The sequence below is a fragment of the Rhinatrema bivittatum genome, unplaced genomic scaffold (genome assembly GCF_901001135.1).
Source record: "Rhinatrema bivittatum unplaced genomic scaffold, aRhiBiv1.1, whole genome shotgun sequence".
In the NCBI taxonomy this organism is placed as follows: domain Eukaryota; kingdom Metazoa; phylum Chordata; class Amphibia; order Gymnophiona; family Rhinatrematidae; genus Rhinatrema; species Rhinatrema bivittatum.
This window is the reverse complement of record NW_021820358.1, coordinates 19,540-43,708: the sequence shown is the minus strand read 5'-3', so window position 1 is coordinate 43,708 and position 24,169 is coordinate 19,540. Positions and strand designations below refer to the sequence as shown.

Genomic DNA, 24,169 nt, shown 5'->3' with positions numbered 1-24,169 from the left:
TGAGGAGGGGTATCAGGGTTTTTGGGTGGAGGGGGGCACTGTTTATCAGGGGTGATGGTAGAGGTGGGAGGAGGGGTATCAGGGTTTTTGGGTGGAGGGGGGCACTGTTTATCAGGGGTGATGGGTAGAGGTGGGAGGAGGGGTATCAGGGTTTTCGGGTGGAGGGGGGCACTGTTTATCAGGGGTGATGGGTAGAGGTGGGAGGAGGGGGTATCAGGGTTTTTGGGTGGAGGGGGGCACTGTTTATCAGGGGTGATGGGTAGAGGTGGGAGGAGGGGTATCAGGGTTTTTGGGTGGAGGGGGGCACTGTTTATCAGGGGTGATGGGTAGAGGTGGGAGGAGGGGTATCAGGGTTTTTGGGTGGAGGGGGGCACTGTTTATCAGGGGTGATGGGTAGAGGTGGGGTGAGGGGTATCAGGGTTTTTGGGTGGAGGGGGGCACTGTTTATCAGGGGTGATGGGTAGAGGTGGGAGGAGGGGTATCAGGGTTTTTGGGTGGAGGGGGGCACTGTTTATCAGGGGTGATGGGTAGAGGTGGGAGGAGGGGTATCAGGGTTTTTGGGTGGAGGGGGGCACTGTTTATCAGGGGTGATGGGTAGAGGTGGGAGGAGGGGGTATCAGGGTTTTTGGGTGGAGGGGGGCACTGTTTATCAGGGGTGATGGGTAGAGGTGGGAGGAGGGGTATCAGGGTTTTGGGTGGAGGGGGGCACTGTTTATCAGGGGTGATGGGTAGAGGTGGGAGGAGGGGTATCAGGGTTTTTGGGTGGAGGGGGGCACTGTTTATCAGGGGTGATGGGTAGAGGTGGGAGGAGGGGTATCAGGGTTTTGGGTGGAGGGGGGGCACTGTTTATCAGGGGTGATGGGTAGAGGTGGGAGGAGGGGTATCAGGGTTTTTCGGGTGGAGGGGGGCACTGTTTATCAGGGGTGATGGGTAGAGGTGGGGAGGAGGGGTATCAGGGGTGATGGGTAGAGGTGGGAGGAGGGGTATCAGGGTTTTCGGGTGGAGGGGGGCACTGTTTATCAGGGGTGATGGGTAGAGGTGGGAGGAGGGGTATCAGGGGTGATGGGTAGAGGTGGGAGGAGGGGTATCAGGGGTGATGGGTAGAGGTGGGAGGAGGGGTATCAGGGGTGATGGGTAGAGGTGGGAGGAGGGGTATCAGGGGTGATGGGTAGAGGTGGGAGGAGGGGTATCAGGGGTGATGGGTAGAGGGGGGAGGAGGGGTATCAGGGGGTGATGGGTAGAGGTGGGAGGAGGGGTATCAGGGGTGATGGGGTAGAGGTGGGAGGAGGGGTATCAGGGGTGATGGGTAGAGGTGGGAGGAGGGGTATCAGGGTAATGAGAGAGGCTGCTTTTGCCTTGTACAAATGATATGAGCCAGAAAGTATCAGTGCATTTTAAAGAAGAGAAAATGACAGGACCTAGACCCGTCCCCATGCCCTTGTCCAGCGTCCAGGCCCAGCCAAGCCTGGATCCCGTTGCCACGGCTCAGGCCTAGGTCAGACACCAGGCCCCCAAGCCTTACTCGAAGCCCAATGCCGAGATCCACCCAAGGCCTGGGTCCTATCATAGAAGCCCAGATCTAGGCCTAAGCCCAACACTGGGGCCTGGGCCGAAGCCTGGCACTGGTCACCAAGACCCAGCACAAGGCCCATCCCTGGCACAAGGGCCTGGCAAAGGCCAGGTCCCGTCACTGAGGCCTAGGCCTAGGTCTCACCCCCGGCGTCTGACGCTGGGCCTCAGGCTGAGTCCCGGCGACAGACGTGGGGGGCCCCAGTTCGTGTTTCCTTTTACACTGAAGTCAATGGGGGCCGCTGAGATTATGGAGCATAAATGTATCCTGCTCTTACCCCAAGGGGTCACTAGATGGCGCAGTGGCTCTTTTTACTAAGAGGTCACCCGAGCAAACTTACTTAAGAACATAAGACCATGCCATACTGGGTCAGACCAAGGGTCCATCGAGCCCAGCATCCTGTTTCCAACAGTGGCCAATCCAGGCCATAAGAACCTGGCAAGTACCCAAAATCTGAGTCTATCCCATGTCACTGTTGCTAGTAATAGCGGTGGTTAATGGGGCTATGATTTTCCATGGTTAATGGGGTCGTTCAAAGGGTCGACCTATACTTTACAGTGGGAATGTCCTGCTTCCGAGGGGTCATCCTGAGGCTGTTAGATGAGGGTGACCAGTAGGCGCAGACAGGTGGGTAGCCCTTCCTCTAAGGGGTTGGTATTGAAGGTTTCTTTGACCTTATTGGGTTATGCTGGGTAAATTCCAGGCAGGCCCAGCAGGTGTGCGTTAGTGGTGTGAGTGGCCCGTGTGGCTCCAGCCACCGGCCGTTGGGTTTCAGGGGTCTAACAGGGTGTGCAACCCCGTGCGACAACTGCTGGAGGAGCCAAGCCAGGGGAGTGAGCCCTACCAAGCCCCTGAGCGGGTCTTACAGAGGGGCGAGGAGGAGGGTCCGGCTGTGGGTCACAAACGGGTGGTGACACGGCAGCCCTAAGGTGAGCGGGGCTGCGGTGTGGGGGTTACCCGAGAGCGGGAGCAGGGCTGCAGAAGTCCAACGATGGCAGGACTGACGAGAGGGAGCCTGAATGCAGGCCGGGGAAACGGACCCCGCGCGCCCGGCTGCTCCTCAAGCACCAGCCCTGGACCTCTGTGAGAGATGGGGAGATTACATCCAGGACCCCCAACCCCCCAGGAGAGAAAGAGTGTGCGAAGGAGAACTGGGGCTTTCTCCAGGAGAGGAATAACTTGCACTGAAATCTCTCGGTGGGGGTTTTGCAATCTGGAACCGATTTCACACCCGCGTGGCCCCTTATCTGCTTTTGTCTGCTTGATTTTTACTGCAGTAAATAGTTTCTCCTCGGAGTGAAAGGTACGGTGTGGACAGTGACGTTACTGCAGTGGGCAACGAGGTTTTCTAAAGTCTTTTCTGCTCACTTTGGCCCTGCAGGGAAACCTTCCTGCCAGCCCATGCCCTGCAAGAGACTGCTGCTCTCCCCCAGACCTCCCCTCTGACCCACCCCCAGTGCAGAGCTTACACGGGCAACATATGCTCTCCACACGGCTAAACACCGAGCCCTTACTTCTCATTCCCCAGACCTGCCATGCACCAAAACCCAGGCCCGCATCCCTCTGTCCCAGGTGGCCTGGCGTCCCCTGGGAACTCTGCGTGAGGATAAAACACATCCCAGGCCTGCATCCCTCCGTCCCGGGTGGCCCGGTGTCCCCTGGGAACTCTGCGTGAGGATAAAACACATCCCAGGCCTGCATCCCTCCGTCCCGGGTGTCCCGGCGTCCCCTGGGAACTCTGCGTGAGGATAAAACACATCCCAGGCCTGCATCCCTCCGTCCCAGGTGTCCGCATCCCTCCGTCCCAGGTGTCCTGGCGTCCCCTGGGAACTCTGCGTGAGGATAAAACACATCCCAGGCCTGCATCCCTCCGTCCCGGGTGGCCTGGCGTCCCCTGGGAACTCTGCGTGAGGATAAAACACATCCCAGGCCTGCATCCCTCTGTCCCAGGTGGCCTGGCGTCCCCTGGGAACTCTGCGTGAGGATAAAACACATCCCAGGCCTGCATCCCTCCGTCCCGGGTGGCCCGGTGTCCCCTGGGAACTCTGCGTGAGGATAAAACACATCCCTGGCCTGCATCCCTCCGTCCCAGGTGTCCGCATCCCTCCGTCCCAGGTGTCCTGGCGTCCCCTGGGAACTCTGCGTGAGGATAAAACACATCCCAGGCCTGCATCCCTCCGTCCCGGGTGCCCTGGCGTCCCCTGGGAACTCTGCGTGAGGATAAAACACATCCCTGGCCTGCATCCCTCCGTCCCAGGTGGCCTGGCGTCCCCTGGGAACTCTGCATGAGGATAAAACACATCCCGGGCCCGCATCCCTCCGTCCCGGGTGCCCTGGCGTCCCCTGGGAACTCTGCGTGAGGATAAAACACATCCCTGGCCCGCATCCCTCCGTCCCAGGTGGCCTGGCGTCCCCTGGGAACTCTGCGTGAGGATAAAACACATCCCGGGCCCGCATCCCTCCGTCCCGGGTGCCCTGGCGTCCCCTGGGAACTCTGCGTGAGGATAAAACACATCCCAGGCCTGCATCCCTCCGTCCCAGGTGGCCTGGCGTCCCCTGGGAACTCTGCGTGAGGATAAAACACATCCCAGGCCTGCATCCCTCCGTCCCAGGTGTCCTGGCGTCCCCTGGGAACTCTGCGTGAGGATAAAACACATCCCTGGCCTGCATCCCTCCGTCCCGGGTGTCCTGGCGTCCCCTGGGAACTCTGCGTGAGGATAAAACACATCCCAGACCTGCATCCCTCGGTCCCGGGTGTCCTGGCGTCCCCTGGGAACTCTGCGTGAGGATAAAACACATCCCAGGCCTGCATCCCTCCGTCCCGGGTGTCCTGGCGTCCCCTGGAAACTCTGCGTGAGGATAAAACACATCCCAGGCCTGCATCCCTCCGTCCCGGGTGTCCTGGCGTCCCCTGGGAACTCTGCGTGAGGATAAAACACATCCCAGGCCTGCATCCCTCCGTCCCGGGTGCCCTGGCGTCCCCTGGGAACTCTGCGTGAGGATAAAACACATCCCAGGCCTGCATCCCTCCGTCCCGGGTGTCCTGGCGTCCCCTGGGAACTCTGCGTGAGGATAAAACACATCCCAGGCCTGCATCCCTCCGTCCCGGGTGTCCTGGCGTCCCCTGGGAACTCTGCGTGAGGATAAAACACATCCCAGGCCTGCATCCCTCCGTCCCAGGTGTCCTGGCGTCCCCTGGGAACTCTGCGTGAGGATAAAACACATCCCGGGCCCGCATCCCTCCGTCCCGGGTGCCCTGGCGTCCCCTGGGAACTCTGCGTGAGGATAAAACACATCCCAGGCCCGCATCCCTCCGTCCCGGGTGTCCTGGCGTCCCCTGGGAACTCTGCGTGAGGATAAAACACATCCCGGGCCCGCATCCCTCCGTCCCGGGTGTCCTGGCGTCCCCTGGGAACTCTGCGTGAGGATAAAACACATCCCGGGCCCGCATCCCTCCGTCCCGGGTGCCCTTTCGTCCCCTGGGAACTCTGCGTGAGGATAAAACACATCCCGGGCCCGCATCCCTCCGTCCCGGGTGTCCTGGCGTCCCCTGGGAACTCTGCGTGAGGATAAAACACATCCCGGGCCCGCATCCCTCCGTCCCGGGTGTCCTGGCGTCCCCTGGGAACTCTGCGTGAGGATAAAACACATCCCGGGCCCGCATCCCTCCGTCCCGGGTGTCCTGGCGTCCCCTGGGAACTCTGCGTGAGGATAAAACACATCCCAGGCCTGCATCCCTCCGTCCCAGGTGCCCTGGCGTCCCCTGGGAACTGTGCGTGAGGATAAAACACATCCCAGGCCTGCATCCCTCCGTCCCAGGTGTCCTGGCGTCCCCTGGGAACTCTGCGTGAGGATAAAACACATCCCAGGCCTGCATCCCTCCGTCCCGGGTGTCCTGGCGTCCCCTGGGAACTCTGCGTGAGGATAAAACACATCCCAGGCCCGCATCCCTCCGTCCCAGGTGCCCTGGCGTCCCCTGGGAACTCTGCGTGAGGATAAAACACATCCCAGGCCTGCATCCCTCCGTCCTAGGTGCCCTGGCGTCCCCTGGGAACTCTGCGTGAGGATAAAACAAAACCCCTGTGCCTGCAGTTGTCACTTCAGGGGAAAAAGCCATGGAGGTTAATTTCAGAGACTGCAGGCCTGCGGCACAAGGCGAGGCTCCCTTTATAAAGCATAAGAGGTCAGTGCGCGCTCGACAGCAGCCCCCAGAACCACGTAAAGACAGGGGGGGGGGGGGTGTTCAGGCTTTCGCTGTGATTATCCGCTCCGCAGGAGAGCCTTGCCGTGTGGCACCATGAGATTACCGGGAAGGCAGAGTCCAGGCCTCTGAAAGTAAAACTCCCCCCCAGGCTATAAATCAATAAATAAATCCCTGGAGCAGGGGCCTGGTGCAGGAGGATCATCCCTGGACGCCAGGGTTCACATCCTGCCTCGGGCGGAGGATGCACACCCCCTTCAGGTACAGTTTAGATTGTAAGCCCTCTGGGGCGGGGACTTGAATTATAGGCCACCTTGATTGTGGAAAGGAGAGGAATAAAGCCCCACATCCACCCGAGCTGGTTTTTCCCATGAGCAAGGACCCCCGTGCTGCCGGAGACTGCGGTACAGGTTGCACTGTAATTACCCAGGGCTCTGCTCTCACCTTGTCTGCAGCCATTTTAAGGAATTCCAGAGCTTTGGGGATGTCCTGATCCACTCCTTGGCCCTTTAAACACAAAGACAAACAAATGTAATAAGCACTCAAAATCCCAGCAAGGTCTGATAGGATCAAAAAGCCCCCTAGAATCCAAAATCAAAGCTCCAATCCCAGCTCTGTCACTGACTCTCTGTGTGACCCTGGGGTGAGTCCCTTTATCTCCCTGTGCCTCAGCTCTAACCCCAGCTCTGTCACTGACTCTCTGTGTGACCCTGGGGTGAGTCCCTTTATCTCCCTGTGCCTCAGCTCTAATCCCAGCTCTGTCACTGACTCTCTGTGTGACCCTGGGGTGAGTCCCTTTATCTCTCTGTGCCTCAGCTCTAATCCCAGCTCTGTCACTGACTCTCTGTGTGACCCTGGGATGAGTCCCTGTATCTCCCTCTGCTTCAGTTCTAATCCCAGCTCTGTCACTGACTCTCTGTGTGACCCTGGGGTGAGTCCCTTTATCTCCCTGTGCCTCAGCTCTAACCCCAGCTCTGTCACTGACTCTCTGTGTGACCCTGGGGTGAGTCCCTTTATCTCCCTGTGCCTCAGCTCTAATCCCAGCTCTGTCACTGACTCTCTGTGTGACCCTGGGGTGAGTCCCTTTATCTCCCTGTGCCTCAGCTCTAATCCCAGCTCTGTCACTGACTCTCTGTGTGACCCTGAGATGAGTCCCTGTATCTCCCTGTGCCTCAGCTCTAATCCCAGCTCTGTCACTGACTCTCTGTGTGACCCTGGGGTGAGTCCCTTTATCTCCCTGTGCCTCAGCTCTAATCCCAGCTCTGTCACTGACTCTCTGTGTGACCCTGGGGTGAGTCCCTTTATCTCCCTGTGCCTCAGCTCTAATCCCAGCTCTGTTACTGACTCTCTGTGTGACCCTGGGGTGAGTCCCTTTATCTCCCTGTACCTCAACTCTAATCCCAGCTCTGTTACTGACTCTCTGTGTGACCCTGGGGTGAGTCCCTTTATCTCTCTGTGCCTCAGCTCTAATCCCAGCTCTGTCACTGACTCTCTGTGTGACCTTGGGGTGAGTCCCTTTATCTCTCTGTGCCTCAACTCTAATCCCAGCTCTGTTACTGACTCTCTGTGTGACCCTGGGGTGAGTCCCTTTATCTCCCTGTGCCTCAACTCTAATCCCAGCTCTGTTACTGACTCTCTGTGTGACCCTGGGGTGAGTCCCTTTATCTCCCTGTGCCTCAACTCTAATCCCAGCTCTGTTACTGACTCTCTGTGTGACCCTGGGGTGAGTCCCTTTATCTCCCTGTGCCTCAGCTCTAATCCCAGCTCTGTTACTGACTCTCTGTGTGACCCTGGGGTGAGTCCCTTTATCTCCCTGTGCCTCAACTCTAATCCCAGCTCTGTTACTGACTCTCTGTGTGACCCTGGGGTGAGTCCCTTTATCTCCTTGTGCCTCAGCTCTAATCCCAGCTCTGTTACTGACTCTCTGTGTGACCCTGGGGTGAGTCCCTTTATCTCCCTGTGCCTCAACTCTAATCCCAGCTCTGTCACTGACTCTCTGTGTGACCCTGGGGTGAGTCCCTTTATCTCTCTGTGCCTCAGCTCTAATCCCAGCTCTGTCACTGACTCTCTGTGTGACCCTGGGATGAGTCCCTGTATCTCCCTCTGCTTCAGTTCTAATCCCAGCTCTGTCACTGACTCTCTGTGTGACCCTGGGGTGAGTCCCTTTATCTCCCTGTGCCTCAGTTCTAATCCCAGGTCTGTTACTGACTCTCTGTGTGACCCTGGGGTGAGTCCCTTTATCTCTCTGTGCCTCAGCTCTAATCCCAGCTCTATCACTGACTCTCTGTGTAACCTTGGGGTGAGTCTCCATATCACCTCCTAGAACATAAGAACATAAGAAATCGCCATCAAGCCCAGCATCCTGTTTCCAACAGAGGCCAAACCAGGCCACAAGAACCTGGCAATTACCCAAACACTAAGAAGATCCCATGCTACTGATGCAATTAATAGCAGTGGCTATTCCCTAAGTAAAATTGATTAATAACCATTAATGGACTTCTCCTCCAAGAACTTATCCAAACCTTTTTTGAACCCAGCTACACTAACTGCACTGACCACATCCTCTGGCAACAAATTCCAGAGCTTTATTGTGCGTAGAGTGAAAAAGATTTTTCTCCGATTAGTCTTAAATGTGCTACTTTCTAACTTCATGGAATGGCCCCTAGTCTTTCTATTATTCGAAAGTGTAAATAACCGATTCACATCTACTTGTTCAAGACCTCTCATGATCTTAAAGCCCTCTATCATATCCCCCCTCAGCCGTCTCTTCTCCAAGCTGAACAGCCCTACTTCTTCAGCCTTTCCTCATAGGGGAGCTGTTCCATCCCCTTTATCATTTTGGTTGACCTTCTCTGTACCTTCTCCATCGCAATTATATCTTTTTTGAGATGCGGTGACCAGAATTGTACACAGTATTCAAGGTGCGGTCTCACCGTGGAGCGATACAGAGGCATTAAGACATTTTCTGTTTTATTAACCATTCCCTTCCTAATAATTCCCAACATTCTGTTTGCTTTTTTGACTGCTGCAGCACACTGAGCTGACGATTTTAAAGTATTATCCACTATGACGCCAAGATCTCTTTCTTGGGTGGTAGCTCCTAATATGGAACCTAACATCGTGTAACTACAGCAAGGGTTATTTTTCCCTATATGCATCACCTTGCACTTGTCCACATTAAATTTCATCTGCCATTTGGATGCCCAATCTTCCAGTCTTGCAAGGTCCTCCTGTAATGTATCACAGTCTGCTTGTGATTTAACTACCCTGAATAATTTTGTATCATCCGCAAATTTGATAACTTCCAATCCCAGCTCTGTCACTGACTCTGACCCTGAGACAAGTGACTTCATTTCCCTGTACTACATCTCTGCCTGACCCTGGGCAGCTTTTCTCCCCATCCTGTCTCCATGGGGTAAATGCTTACAGGCCGATACGATAAAGCAGCGCAGAACACGGACACTCGGTGTTGAGCGCCTGCTTTCCTAACGCGCACCCAGCCACCTCTCCTGGGCGCACGATACAATATTTAAATGAGGGGGTCACGCTAAAAAGGAGGTGCTAGGGAGAATAGCGCGCCCCTCGTGCCTCCTTGGCAGCAGACGCCCAGGAGAGGTGGCCCTCGGCGGGTTAGGAAAACAGAGGCTCAATTTTACCAGCATCCTTTTAACTAACCACACTTTTTACAAATTAAAAAAAACACATTTTTTTTTTAATCTTTTGGTTTCTCTGACTTAATATCTCCGCATCCAAAACGTGCTTCCAGCCGCGGGTTAAACAGCGCGCTCGGCTGCGCGCGGCGCGTCGGATCGGCCGGTGAGTGAACAAGGCCCTCTCCTTGCATAATTGTGAAACAGGGGGCAGGTCCCCGTCACTCTGGGAGCTCTTACACAGCCTCCCCCTTCACATCTCCTTCTCTCTGCTCTCCCCCCCTCCCTCCCACTGAGGGAAGGCAGGGCTGGGGCTTGATGTCTATTTCCAGTCCACTCTCTGTTTCTCCACCTCCACCCCTGCTCCAGGGCTCTGTAAACACTTTTGGTTTGCAGGTGGAAGAGAGCAAACAGCAGCTTTTGTTTGTGTTTCTTTATTAAGAGAATTATTTACCTTCTGTTAACACAATTCTTGCTGCCTGGGAGAGCTCAGGATGCAGACGTGTCCCGGGGACAGGGACAGGGCCAGCACTGGAGGCCTGCGGTACTGTCAGCTCGCGCCTCCGGCACTCTCCACGTCAGGGCTACGCTGGAGCCAGGCGCCGGTTCCCAGCTCCAGAGGGTTGGAGGGAGGTGGCAGGTCCTTAAGACTTTGCAGCTCTCTGTGAGGGGGGAGGATCAGCCTCTCTTGGGAGGGAGATAGGTGTGCGCCACACTCTGCTTTTTTACTTTGCTGTGGCCACGTAGCTGGCTGCCTATGCTCTTTTGAATATATCCGGGTAAGTAGCAAGTTAACAGCTAAGGGCCGGATACAGCTGCCTGGCCTGAGTCGGCTGGAAAATAACTTTGCGCTGCATGGCAGGAGCCCTTGTTTATCCAGCTGAAACTCTGCCTGTTGGGGGGAGGTAGGGGTGGATATATTTAAAACACCAGATTTGTCCTAGACAAGGCGGAGTTTTTGTTTGTAAACTTCTGTCTCCATCTGCTAGAGGGGGGGCAAAACCCCAGGAGTCTGGACTGAGCCGGGTAGGTACAGGGAAGAATGGTTTTCAGCGTTATCTGGCTAACGTAGCTGGATGCCAGAGAGCAGCTGTGAAGTGAGCAGGATAAATGCATCCGGCTAACACTGACATGGGCAGGAATATTCAGCGGTGCAGCAGTGCCACCCAACACCCTGCTAACTCGCCCAGCTGGCAGGCGGTTGAAAACAGACCTCGTATTTTATGGTCGCATGAAAATTGTTTAATATTTCAAAGTCTGCGGTCCAGTCATGTGTTGTTCTGGGAGTGGTGAAGGGAGGTGGGAGATAATGATTGTTGAGTTTAATTATCAAATATCAGGGAGGGAGGGCGGCCTAAGGGCCTGAAAGTGAATTTAGGGCAGGAGAGAGGGTAAGGCTGAAGGTTCACCTTTCCTGGGGGGCGGGGTCCACAAGCTCTGAAAGGGATTTGCATAACAAATTTGCATGCGATGGAGGCAGTGCCTGCGAATCGTTCATGAATATTTATCGTGCAGGACAGGTCTGGAAAGCAGTGGTCTAGGGTCCCTAATCCCCTTGAACCGACCCTGCCCGCACGAAGGGGAAAGATGATTCACGCCAGGCCGGTGCAGCCCAGAAGCAGGTAGAGGCAGGCTCGTATCAGCATAGACAGGCCAGGGGAGGAGGAGATCCGCAGCGGCGTCGGAGAGCGCTGGAGAAGGGGGAGGCAGCCGCTGTTGGACATTACTCAAAGCTGCTAAAACCACAGCAGACTGCGGGGAGCTTCTGAAGGACCTTCTGAGACCTGCAGACTGGGCGGGCGAATGGCCCATGAAATTTAATATGGAAAAACCGCAAAGTATTGCAGAGAGGGAAGAATGATCCCAACTACAGGTGCACGATGCTCGCTCTGAATTGGGAAAGGACCTTGCAGCCCTTGGGGACAGTGCTTTGCGATCCTCAGCTCAGTGCGCGGCGATCAATAAAGCAAATAGAAAGTAAGGAGCGATCTGAAAAGGAATGGGGAGGATCACGTGGTCTCTGTATTAAGCCAAACCTTGAGTATTATGTGCAGTGCTGGTTGCCCCATCTCAACAACATAACAAAATAAGAACCTGCCATACTGGGTCAGAGCAAGCGTCCATCAAGCCCAGCATCCTGTTTCCAACAGAGGCCAATCCAGGCTACAAGTATCTGGCAGGTACCCAAAACTAAGTCTATTCCATGTTATCGTTGCTAGTAAACCGCTAAATGATCGTTAACCGCTAAATGATCGTTTCCTTAGCGATAGTTATGGTTCCTTGTAAACCGGGGTGATATGTATACTATACAGGAACCCCGGTATATAAATTCTTTAAATAAATAAATAAATAATAGCAGTGGCTATTCTCTAAGTCAACTTAATTAATAGCCATTAATGGACCTCCTCCAAGAACTTATCCAATCCTTTTTTAAACACAGCTACACTAACTGCACTAACCACATCCTCTGGCAACAAATTCCAGAGCTTTATTGTGCGTTGAGTGAAAAAGAACTTTCTCCGATTAGTCTTAAATGTGCCCCATGCTAACTTCATGGAGTGCCCTCTAGTCTATTATTCGAAAGTGTAAATAACCGAGTCACATCTACCCGTTCTAGACCTCTCATGATCTTAAACACCTCTATCATATCCCCCCTCAGCCGTCTCTTCTCCAAGCTGAACAGAAAGACAGCAAAACTAGAAAAGGTGCAGAGGAGAGCGACAGAAATGATAAAAGGGAGAGAAAGTCTCTCCTGTGATGAGAGGCTTCGCAGGCGAGGGCTCTTCAGCCTGGAAGAGAGACGGCTGAGAGGGGACAGGATAGAGGTTTATACAATCGTGAGTGGGGTGGAAGGGGAAAATAAAGGAGGGTTATTTACCCTGTCATTTAATACTGAAACAAGGGCTCACACTCCTTGAAGATTTATAACAAATCACAGAAAGTGCTTTGTCGCTCAGCGCACTATCAAGCAGTGGAATCCACTGCCAGAGGACATGGTCAAGGCGACAAGCACAGCTGGGTTTAAAAGAGGAGAAGTAGGACTAAGGGAAGTTATTTCTCTCCCTGGGAGAGAGGTACAGGAATTGGATCTGCTTTATGGGACCTGCCAGGTCCTTGTGACCCAGGCTGCTCACTGTTGGAGACAGGATGCCGGGCTCCTTGGCAATTCTTATCTTCCTGCCTTCTTCAGGTGGGCTGGGCAGTGGTAAACTCCCTTGGAAAGGTTTGGGACATGTTCTTAAACGTATGAACCGGACCAGCCAGTGCTGGAGGGCAGCTCAGTGTCAATGGACGTTGGTGTGACCTAGCCTGGCCTCTCCTACGACAGCGACTGCGGCAGATCAGCCCTGCCAGGGAGGAGAGGGCTCTGGAATATTTATTGGATTAGATCAGCACTGCCAGGGAGGAGAGGGCTCTGGAATATTTATTGGATTAGATCAGCCCTGCCAGGGAGGAGAGGGCTCTGGAATATTTATTGGATTAGATCAGCCCTGCCAGGGAGGAGAGGGCTCTGGAATATTTATTGGATTAGATCAGCCCTGCCAGGGAGGAGAGGGCTCTGGAATATTTATTGGATTAGATCAGCCCTGCCAGGGAGGAGAGGGCTCTGGAATATTTATTGGATTAGATCAGCCCTGCCAGGGAGGAGAGGGCTCTGGAATATTTATTGGATTAGATCAGCACTGCCAGGGAGGAGAGGGCTCTGGAATATTTATTGGATTAGATCAGCACTGCCAGGGAGGAGAGGGCTCTGGAATATTTATTGGATTAGATCAGCCCGGCCAGGGAGGAGAGGGCTCTGGAATATTTATTGGATTAGATCAGCCCTGCCAGGGAGGAGAGGGCTCTGGAATATTTATTGGATTAGATCAGCCCTGCCAGGGAGGAGAGGGCTCTGGAATATTTATTGGATTAGATCAACCCTGCCAGGGAGGAGAGGGCTCTGGAATATTTATTGGATTAGATCAGCCCTGCCAGGGAGGAGAGGGCTCTGGAATATTTATTGGATTAGATCAGCCCTGCCAGGGAGGAGAGGGCTCTGGAATATTTATTGGATTAGATCAGCACTGCCAGGGAGGAGAGGGCTCTGGAATATTTATTGGATTAGATCAGCCCTGCCAGGGAGGAGAGGGCTCTGGAATATTTATTGGATTAGATCAGCCCTGCCAGGGAGGAGAGGGCTCTGGAATATTTATTGGATTAGATCAGCCCTGCCAGGGAGGAGAGGGCTCTGGAATATTTATTGGATTAGATCAGCCCTGCCAGGGAGGAGAGGGCTCTGGAATATTTATTGGATTAGATCAGCACTGCCAGGGAGGAGAGGGCTCTGGAATATTTATTGGATTAGATCAGCCCTGCCAGGGAGGAGAGGGCTCTGGAATATTTATTGGATTAGATCAGCCCTGCCAGGGAGGAGAGGGGTCTGGAATATTTATTGGATTAGATCAGCCCTGCCAGGGAGGAGAGGGCTCTGGAATATTTATTGGATTAGATCAGCCCTGCCAGGGAGGAGAGGGCTCTGGAATATTTATTGGATTAGATCAGCCCTGCCAGGGAGGAGAGGGCTCTGGAATATTTATTGGATTAGATCAGTCCTGCCAGGGAGGAGAGGGCTCTGGAATATTTATTGGATTAGATCAGCCCTGCCAGAGAGGAGAGGGGTCTGGAATATTTATTGGATTAGATCAGCCCTGCCAGGGAGGAGAGGGCTCTGGAATATTTATTGGATTAGATCAGCCCTGCCAGAGAGGAGAGGGGTCTGGAATATTTATTGGATTAGATCAGCCCTGCCAGAGAGGAGAGGGGTCTGGAATATTTATTGGATTAGGTCAGCACTGCCAGCTCTGTTTCTGGATCTGCTTCCTGCCTCTGATTCCTCACTAGCTCTGACCCCCCCAGGCCCAGTGCTAGCCCCTCTGGGCTCCCACAGCAGTGGCCGGGCTGACTGACCAGTAAGAGAGCCCGGCCAGCGTGTGTGCGCTCACCCGCAGAAGGACGATGCCGTAGTCGTACATCAGGACCGGGTCTTTCAGCTGCATCGCCCCTTTCTCGTAAACCTTCACCGCAGCCTTAGGATTGGAGGAGATGCCCTGCTGCCCCCAGAACAGCATCCTGCTCACAGCTTGCTGCAACGAGAAAAGAAATCAGTCAGACCCCCGGCACTGCCTCGGAGGGGGGGGGTCTCCAGCCACTGCAGATACACGGGGGAAGGCACGGGGGCCCCCGCTCGCGTAGGACCCAGCACTGCCTCAGAGGGGGGAGGGGGGGTCTCCAGCCACTGCGGAAACACGGGGGAAGTCACGGGCCCCCGCTTGCGTAGGACCCTGCAGGGGTGTGCGTCCCCCACACCTTCTGCACGGGGGGGGGGGGGATCTGCAGTCCCTTCATACGCAGGATCCGCGCACCATCTCTCAGGTGTGTGTGTGACCTGCAGGCGCTGTCCATGCGCTTAGCCCCTCCCCCCAGGACTGAGAATGCAGGGGGAGGGGCCATGTTTCATTGAAATGAATGCAGCAGGAAGAGCTGCCACAGAAAGGTTATCGGACCCCCCCCCCCCCCACTGTGAAGGGGATCTGCCCCTGTTGTGCAGATAGGAGTCAGCGTTTCGGGTTTATGGGGATCTGCATATGGCAACCCCCATAAAGATGACGGCAGAAAACGACCAAATGGTCCATCCAATCTGCCCAGCAAGCACCCGCCGCACCGCACAGGTCACCCCACCCCCCCCTGCTTATCAGTTTCCCAAACTATGAAAGTCAGGGCCCTTGTTTATTGCTCTCCGAGTCCAATTCCCCCGTCACCTCCTGCCCGTTGCAGCAGAGAGCAACGTAGGAGTTGGCATCAAAAGCATCAGGTTTATTGGTTAAGGGCAGTAAATGCCGCACCAGCAAGTTACCCCCCCCCCCCCTCATGCCCGTTCCCCCTCGTTTCCATCCTCTAGGGATCCCCGGTGTTTACCCCGTTCACTGTTCTCAAAGGGGCACGGGGGGGACACGACTTGTGCTCTCCCTTTCCTCATGTCTCGGCCGTGTCTTCCTCCCGACTGGGGTAAAAGCTGATTAACAGCCCCCCCCCCCCCCCCCCTCGGGTCTCAGCTTTCGGAGTTACTCAGCTGCAAACGCCACCCGGGACAGAGGCTGCAGGACTTTGCGCGGCAGCAGGTGGAGGTCGGGGCAAGGCGAGCACCCAGTGGCTGGCGGGAAGGTGGAGCGGGGACCCCCCCCCCCCCCCCCCAGCGTCTGATCCGGAGGACGTGGACCCCAGTGACGGCGCAGCTTACGCTTCCAGCGCTGCTTCCGACAGCACCGGGGCAGCTGGGGGGGGGGGGGTTTAGGGGCCGGGGGATGCAGTTCCTTAAACTTAGGGATTGCAGCTGGGGAGATCCTGAACTGGGAAAGGAGGTGGCCGAACCTGAGGGCCCCTGCAACCAATTTATCAGATGTAGGAGGGGTTGCTTAGAACTGAAAAGTGGATTATCTTGGGTGGGATGATTTTATTGTTTATCCCTCTAAATTACAGCCCCCGGTGATTTATCCAGGCAGCTGCTCTGAATCTTGGCCTTGGTAAGGTCGTCAGGCCAGTGAGGTGATCTGAAGGGTGAATGCACCGGGGCCGAGCGAGCGAGCGTTTAGGAAAGCCGGGTGGGGGGAAGAGAGTACCTGAGCTGGGGACACGCCCTGCCTGGCCTGCAGCCTGAGCCACACGAAGAGGTGGGAGTTCTCCTTGGTCTGCACCTTCAGGGCCTCCTCGTCTGTCAGCCGAATGTTCTCCACGTAGGACTGCGGGGACAGGAGGGGGAAAGGCTTAGCTACTCCCCAGCTCCGGGGGGAGGATTTCCAGCTCAGCTTCTCTGTAGCTGCAGAAGCTCCTAGGCGGAGGGGCCTGAAACGTAGGCCCTGCTGCTCGCCTGATCGCAGCCCTCGCCCCCCCCCCCCCCCGCGGGTGCCCGGTGCTGAACATCTCAGTGCCAAGTCCCCTGGCCTAGCTCCGGCCCCGCTTTTGAAGCCACTAAATTTAAATGCCTGGGGGGGGGGGGGGGGGGGACACAGGGGCTCGGTCTTTGAGCATCCACAGGCAGTGGGGTGAGTGACGGCCCCCACCAGGATGCAGGGAGGGGCATCCACCCCCAGGAGCTTACTTATAGTGGCAGCGTCCCAATCCCATGGTGGCGGCAGCAGCAGCAACTTAAAGAAATGACATGCAGGGCGGGGCCTGCAGAGGCCCGGAGGCTACCCTGGCCCCCCCCCCCACCCCACCCCCGCACACAGGCTTCGTGTTACTACGGAAACACGCGCTTGCGGCAAAATCTTGAGCACGCGATGATGGGCGGCTGCAGGCCCCCTCACTGAATTTCTTTTATCAAAGTTGCTGCCGCTGCAGGATCGGGACACTGGTGCTTTAGCTAAGATTTGGTGCCGGAGGCAGTCGCCTATTTCTAATTCTGGACCTGATTTAGGAGCCTAATTCCCAAAGTTAGCGACCTAAACCCTTTGAAAAATTCACCACACAATGGTTAATAATGCAGTGAAATTACGTCATAAAACAAGAATCCTATTGTCTCACAGAATTCCCCTTCTGCCCCAAATCGCTGGGGGTTATGCCCCAACACATCTCCACTATAACTCATACTGCTCCCTCCTATTACTCCACAAGTTAGATTGTTACCCATGTTACGAATTTTCAATGTCGTTCATAGCTCTTTTATAATTCACTGCTGTCTTCTTTACTCCACAATTTACAATGTTACTTATATTACGAAGTTCCAATGTCGATTATAGCTCTATTACAATCCATTGCTGACCACAAGTTATATTGTTATATTTGTTACATACGTTACGTAGTTTCAATGTAAAATAAGAAACCTAATTTCTTATAGAATCCTCTGTTACTCTGTAAACCGGTGTGATATGTACAATTGAACCTCAGTATAGAAAAACAAATCAATAATAAATAAATAATAGAGTGAATCCCGTGAGAAGGGGAAACACCGTGATCACAGACTCTGATATATATAGAGGAGACCCACGAGAAGGGGACACATCATGATTACTGACACAATCTACAAAGTAGACCCATGAGGAAGGGACGCACCGTGATCACTGACACAATCAATAGTGAAAACCCGTGAGGAAGAGACGCACCATGATCACCGACACTGATGCAGCCTATAGTGGAGACCCATGAGGAAGAAACATACCAGGATCACTGATACAATATATAGAGGAGATCCACAAGTAGGTGATGCACCATGAAAACGAACACTATCTATAGGGGAGGCGTGAGGAAGGGACACATCGTGATCACTGATACAATCTATAGAGGAGACCTGCAAGAAGGGATGCACCATAATCACCGACAATTTATAGAGGAGACCTACGAGGAAGGGATGCACCATGATCACCGATATACTCTATAGAAAAGACTCATGAGAAGGGACACATCATGATCACTGACACTGACACAGTCTATAGAGAAGACCTGCATGGAAGGGATGGACCATGATCACTGACACTGATACAGTCTATAAAGGAGACCCACGAGGAAGGAATGCACCGTGAACACCGACACAATCTATACAGGAGACCCGTGAGGAAGGGATGCACCTTGATCACCAACACTGATACAGTGTATAGAGGAGATCCATGAGGAAGGGACACACCATGATCACTGATATAATCTATAGAAGAGATCTGCAAGGAGGGGATGCCCCATGATCACTGACACTATCTACAGAAGAGACTCATGAGGAAGTGAAACATCGTGATCCCTGAAACTGCTACAATCTATAGAGGAGACCCACAAGAAGGGGACACATCATGAACACTGACACAATCTACAGAGTAGACCCATGAGGAAAGGATGCACCTTGATCACCAACACAATCAATAGTGGAAACCCATGAGGAAGAGATGCACCATGATCACCGACACTGATACAGCTATAGAGGAGACCCATGAGGAAGGGACACACCACAATCACTGATATAATCTACAGAGGAGACCCACAAGGAAGGGATGCACCATGATCACCGACACTCATACAGTCTATAGAGGAGACCCATGAGGAAGGGATACCCCATGATCAGTGATGCAATCTATAGAGGGAGACCCGCAAGGAGGGAATGCATCATGATCACCAACACTATCTATAGGGGAGACTTGTGAGGAACGGACACATCATGGTCACTGATACAATCTATAGAGGAGACCCACAAGGAAGGGAATGCACCATGATCACTGACACTGATACAGTCTATAGAGGAGCACTCATGAGGAAGCATCATGATCACTGATACTGATACAGTCTATAGAGGAGACTCGTAAGAAGGGACACATCATGATCTTTGACACTGAAACAGTCTATAGAGGAGACCCACGAGGAAGGGACCCACCGTGATCACCGACACAATCTATAGAGACCTGCGAGGAAGGGATGGACTGTGATCACTGACACTGACAGAGTCTATAGAGGAGATCCATGAAGACGGGCCACACCATGTTCACCAACACTGATACAGCCTACAGAAGAGACAAATGAGGAAGGGACACACCATGATCACTGATACAATCTATAGAGGAGACCCACAAGGAAGAGACGCACCATAATCATCAATACAATCTATAGAGGTGACTCACAAGGAGAGGACGCACTGTGATCAGCAGCACTATCTACAGAGGAGACCTGTAAGGAAGGGATGCACCGTTATCACTGACACTGCTACAGTCTATAGAGGAGACCCATGAGGGACACATCGTGATCACCAACACAATCTACAGAGTAGACCCATGAGGAAAGGACGCACCATGATCACCAACACAATCAATAGTGGAAACCTGTGAGGACGAGATGCACCATGATCACTGACACTGATAGAGCTTTAGAGGAGAACCATGAGGAAGGGACACACCATGATCACTGATATAATCTATAGAGGAGACCCACAAGGAAGGGATACACCATGAGCACCAACACAATCAATAGTGGAAACCCATGAGGAAGAGACGCACCATGATCACAGACACTCATACAGTCTATATATATATATATATATATATATATTTATCCCCCTGTTATTTGTAAACCGTTGTGATATGTCTATGAACATCGGTATATAAAAGTTTTTAAATAAATAATTAAATATAGAGGAGACCCATGAGGAAGGAATACACCATGATCACTGATGCAATTTATAGAGGAGACCCACAAGGAAGGGAATGCACCATGATCACTGACACTGATACAATCTATAGAGGAGACTCGTGAGAAGGGGCACATGATCTTTGTCACTGAAATAGTCTATAGAGGAGACCCACGAGGAAGGGACCCACCGTGATCACCGACACAATCTATAGAGACCTGCAAGGAAGGGATGCACTGTGATCACTGACACTGACAGAGTCTATAGAGAAGACCTGCAAGGAAGGAATGCAATGTGATCACTGACACTGATACAGTCTATAGAGAAGATCCATGAAGACGGGCTGCACCATGATCACCAACATTGATACAGCCTACAGAGGAGACAAATGAGGAAGGGACACACCATGATCACTGATACAATCTACAGAGGAGACCCACAAGGAAGAGATGCACCATGATCACCGATACAATCTATAGAGGTGACTCACAAGGAGAGGACGCACTGTGATCAGCAGCACTTTCTATAGAGGAGACCTGTAAGGAAGGGATGCACCATTATCACTGACACTGCTATAGTCTATAGAGGACCCATGAGGGACACACTGTGATCACCGACACAATCTATAGAAGAGACCCATGAGGACGGGATGCACTGTGATCACTGAAACTGATACAGTCTGTAGAGGAGACCCACAAGAATGGGACACATCATGATCATTGACACGATCTACAGAGCTCAGTAGACCCATGAGCAAGGGACACACCGTGATCACCGACGCAATCAATAGTGGAGACCCAAGAGAAAGGGATGCACTGTGAAAACTGACACAATCTATAGAGGAGACCTGCAAGGAAGGGATGCACTGTGATCACTGACACTGATACAGTCTATAAAGGAGACCCACGAGAAGGAGACACAACGTGATCATTGACACGGATGCAGTCTATAGAGGAGACTCATGAGGCAGAAATGCACCATGATCATTGACACAATCTATAGAGGTGACCCATGAAGAAGGGATGCACCTTGATCACCAACACTGATACAGTCTATAGAGGAGACCCATGAGGAAGGGACACACCATGATCACCGATACAATCTATAGAGGAGACCCGCAAGGAGGAAATGCACTATGATCACCGACACTATCTATAGAGGAGACTCATGAGGAAGGGACACATCATGATCGCTGACACTGCTAGTCTATAGACAAGACCCACGAGGAAGGGACACACCGTGATCACTGACACAATCTATAGAGAAGACCCACAAGGAGGGATGCACTATGATCACCAAAACTGATACAGTCTATAGAAGAAACTCAAGAAGAAGGGACACATCATGATCGCTGACATTGATACAGTCTATAGAGGAGATCCACAAGCTAGGGACACACTGTGATCACCGACACAATGTACAGAGGAGACCTGCGAGGAAGCGATGCATCGTGATCACCAACACTGATATGAATAAAGGAGACCCATGAGAAGGAAACACAATGTGATCACTGACGTGGATTTATTTATTTACACTTTCTTATATTGCGCTTTCATTGCCAAAAAATTGTTCAAAGGAGATCACAACAGTGCAAGCAATTATATATAATAAAAATTTAAAACAAACAATAAAACATAAATTGAAACAAGATCATTTAAATGCAGCTTCAAACTGATACATCCTATAGAGGATACCCATAACGAAGGGACACAATGTGATCACTGACAGCCTAGAGGAGACCCGTGAGGAGGGGATGCACCATGATCACCGACACAAACTACTGAGTAGACCCATGAGGAGGGGACGCAATGTGATCACTGAAACTGATACAGTTTACGGAGAAGATCCATGAGGAGGGGCCGCACCATGATCACTGACACTGATACAGTCTACAGAGGAGGCCCGAGAGGAGGGGTTGTACAGGGATCACTGACACTGACATAGTCTATAGAGGTGATTCCTAGGGGCAGCAATAGTGCCTTAAAAACTCAGCTTTCTCAAGTTCAAGATTGCTCTTGTGACGTTGAGCCACTAACAGGATAACCATGTTGAGAGAGAGACAAACACATGTGGAGTTTGTTATCTAGTGTGTGCTTAGAGGAAAGACCTTGGCACGCCACAATGATTGCCAGGAGTAGGTATGCCACGGCGCTACCTGATTCTTGCTCGGCTCCAGTCTGTCCACCATGGTCTGCTTGGCAACGTTGGCGTAGTAGGCATAGGAGAGCTCATAGTCAACCGGAAACCCATCCACTCCGAGGTGGTGCTTGTGACCTAACTGTAACTCAGCCAGACGCTCATCTGCTTGGGCAGCAATCAGAAGGAACCGCAAGGCCTGCAGGTCAGTGGGAGAAAAGGACTTTTATCAGGCTTTCAAGGTCAGTCAAAGATGGGGCACCAAGCGCAACCAACCTCTAGTAGAAACCAGGGATAGATGATGATAAACCACAGCAATGAAACTTCAAATACCAATCCAAGACACCACTGGGAGACACTCAAAGGGTTTCACATTGGTTTTCCTGGATAATATTAGCACAAACCGGTGGTCAGGTACTGAGTCACAGCTGAACTGGGTGAGAGCCTCAGCACATGAGGAGCTGCTGTTGCTTGGAGCCCCATTGAAAAAAAGATTCAGACTCGAGCAGGAGACGTGACAGAATGCTTTTCTTAGATGTGATTATATTCTTTTGCCTACATCACAAAGGATCTTGTGAGAGGCAAAACAGGTCACAAAAAATTGTCATGGACAGTGCATCTAAACATAAAACAGTTTAAAATTAAAGAAAAAAGCTTACTGCAATACAACAGAAAACATCACAAGCAGATAAAGAGCCATTGAGTCTGATATATTATCAACCATCTGCACTAACACAGATGCACCTCACTCCCCCACAGCTAAGGACCCTCTGTGCTTATCCCAGGCTTTACCCCTCACTCCCCCTCAGCTAAGGATCCTCTGTGCTTATCCCAGGCTTTACCCCTCACTCCCTCACAGCTAAGGATCCTCTGTGCCTATCCCAGGCTTTACCCCTCACTCCCCCACAGCTAAGGATCCTCTGTGCTTATCCCAGGCTTTACCCCTCACTCCCCCTCAGCTAAGGATCCTCTGTGCTTATCCCAGGTTTTACCCCTCACTCCCTCACAGCTAAGGATCCTCTGTGCTTATCCCAGGCTTTACCCCTCACTCCCTCACAGCTAAGGATCCTCTGTGCTTATCCCAGGCTTTACCTCTCACTCCCTCACAGCTAAGGATCCTCTGTGCTTATCCCAGGTTTTACCCCTCACTCCCTCACAGCTAAGGATCCTCTGTGCTTATCCCAGGCTTTACCCCTCACTCCCCCACAGCTAAGGATCCTCTGTGCTTATCCCAGGCTTTACCCCTCACTCCCCCACAGCTAAGGATCCTCTGTGCTTATCCCAGGCTTTACCCCTCACTCCCCCACAGCTAAGGATCCTCTGTGCTTATCCCAGGCTTTACCCCTCACTCCCCCACAGCTAAGGATCCTCTGTGCTTATCCCAGGCTTTATTTATTTATTTTATTTATTTTGATTTTTTCTATACCGGCATTCGTGATAACATCACATCAAGCCGGTTTACAGTAAACAATGGGGTAATAACCGGAACATAGAACAAAATATGTAATATACATATTATAAATACATATTATAAATACAGTTACAATAAACAAGGATACGTACAACTAGGAGTAAGAAGAAGAAAAGATAGGAACTTTAACATGTTGTATTAACCTGTAGAATGGTAAAGTTTCCAAAGATGGAAGTGAATGATTTACAATGAATTGTTCAGTTCAAAAATGCAGTTTTTAACAATAAGGAAGAAATCTTAAATAAATAATGAAGATTCTGGATGTTTATAAAGTGTAGGGGAAAATTATCAGGATGGTTATAAAAGAAAATTGTTGCTTGGAATTTGAATATCGGAGAGAATTGTTTTTAGACTGAGTCTGGGAAGGCTTGTTTGAAAAGCCATGTTTTGAGTTTTTTTCTAAATGTCAATAAGCAGGGTTCTTGTCTAAGTTCCGTTGGTATGGAATTCCAAAGAGTGGGTCCTGCTGTGGAGAAAGCCCTATCTCTATAAGTTATATGGAGGGAAGTTTTGGAAGGTGGTACCTGCAGAGACTCTTTGTAGTACTCTCTTATGGGTCTGGAGGAAGTATGCTTTATGAAAGGGATTTGTAGGTTGAGAGGAGCGATTTGTTGGATGGATTTATAGATTATGGTGATTGACTTATAAAGAATTCTGAAATGGATTGGCAGCCAGTGTAAATCTTTAAGGATCGGGGTGATGTGCTCTCTTCTCCTTGTATTTGTTAGAATTCTAGCTGCCGTATTTTGAACCATTTGTAGCGGTTTAGTATGTGTTGATGGGGTACCTAATAATAAAGAATTGCAATAGTCTAACTTGGAGAAGATTATTGCTTGTAGGATAGTCCTGTAGTCATGGATGTGGAACAGAGGTCTTATTCTTTTTAGAACATTCAGTTTATGAAAGCAGTCTTTAGTGGTTTGGTTTATGAATGCTTTTAAGTTAAGCCTGTTATCGATGATTGCGCCCAAATCTCTTACTTTTGTTGTTTGTAGATTAGTTG

At 52.0% G+C, this 24,169-nt stretch overlaps 1 protein-coding gene across 1 annotated transcript in view; it reads right to left on the bottom strand.

The window, feature by feature from the left end:
- Window positions 1-6,118: 6,118 nt before the first annotated feature.
- Window positions 6,119-24,169, bottom strand: part of LOC115081570 (protein sel-1 homolog 3-like) — a gene marked incomplete at its 3' end in the record, with an annotated part of 33,465 nt that continues 15,414 nt past the window's right edge. The window contains exons 3-6 of the mRNA XM_029585998.1: window positions 21,715-21,894; window positions 16,081-16,200; window positions 14,407-14,547; window positions 6,119-6,278 (exon numbers count right to left, since the gene is read on the bottom strand). Coding sequence (XP_029441858.1) covers window positions 6,119-6,278; window positions 14,407-14,547; window positions 16,081-16,200; window positions 21,715-21,894 — 601 coding nt within the window. The remainder of the gene's footprint in view (window positions 6,279-14,406; window positions 14,548-16,080; window positions 16,201-21,714; window positions 21,895-24,169) is intronic.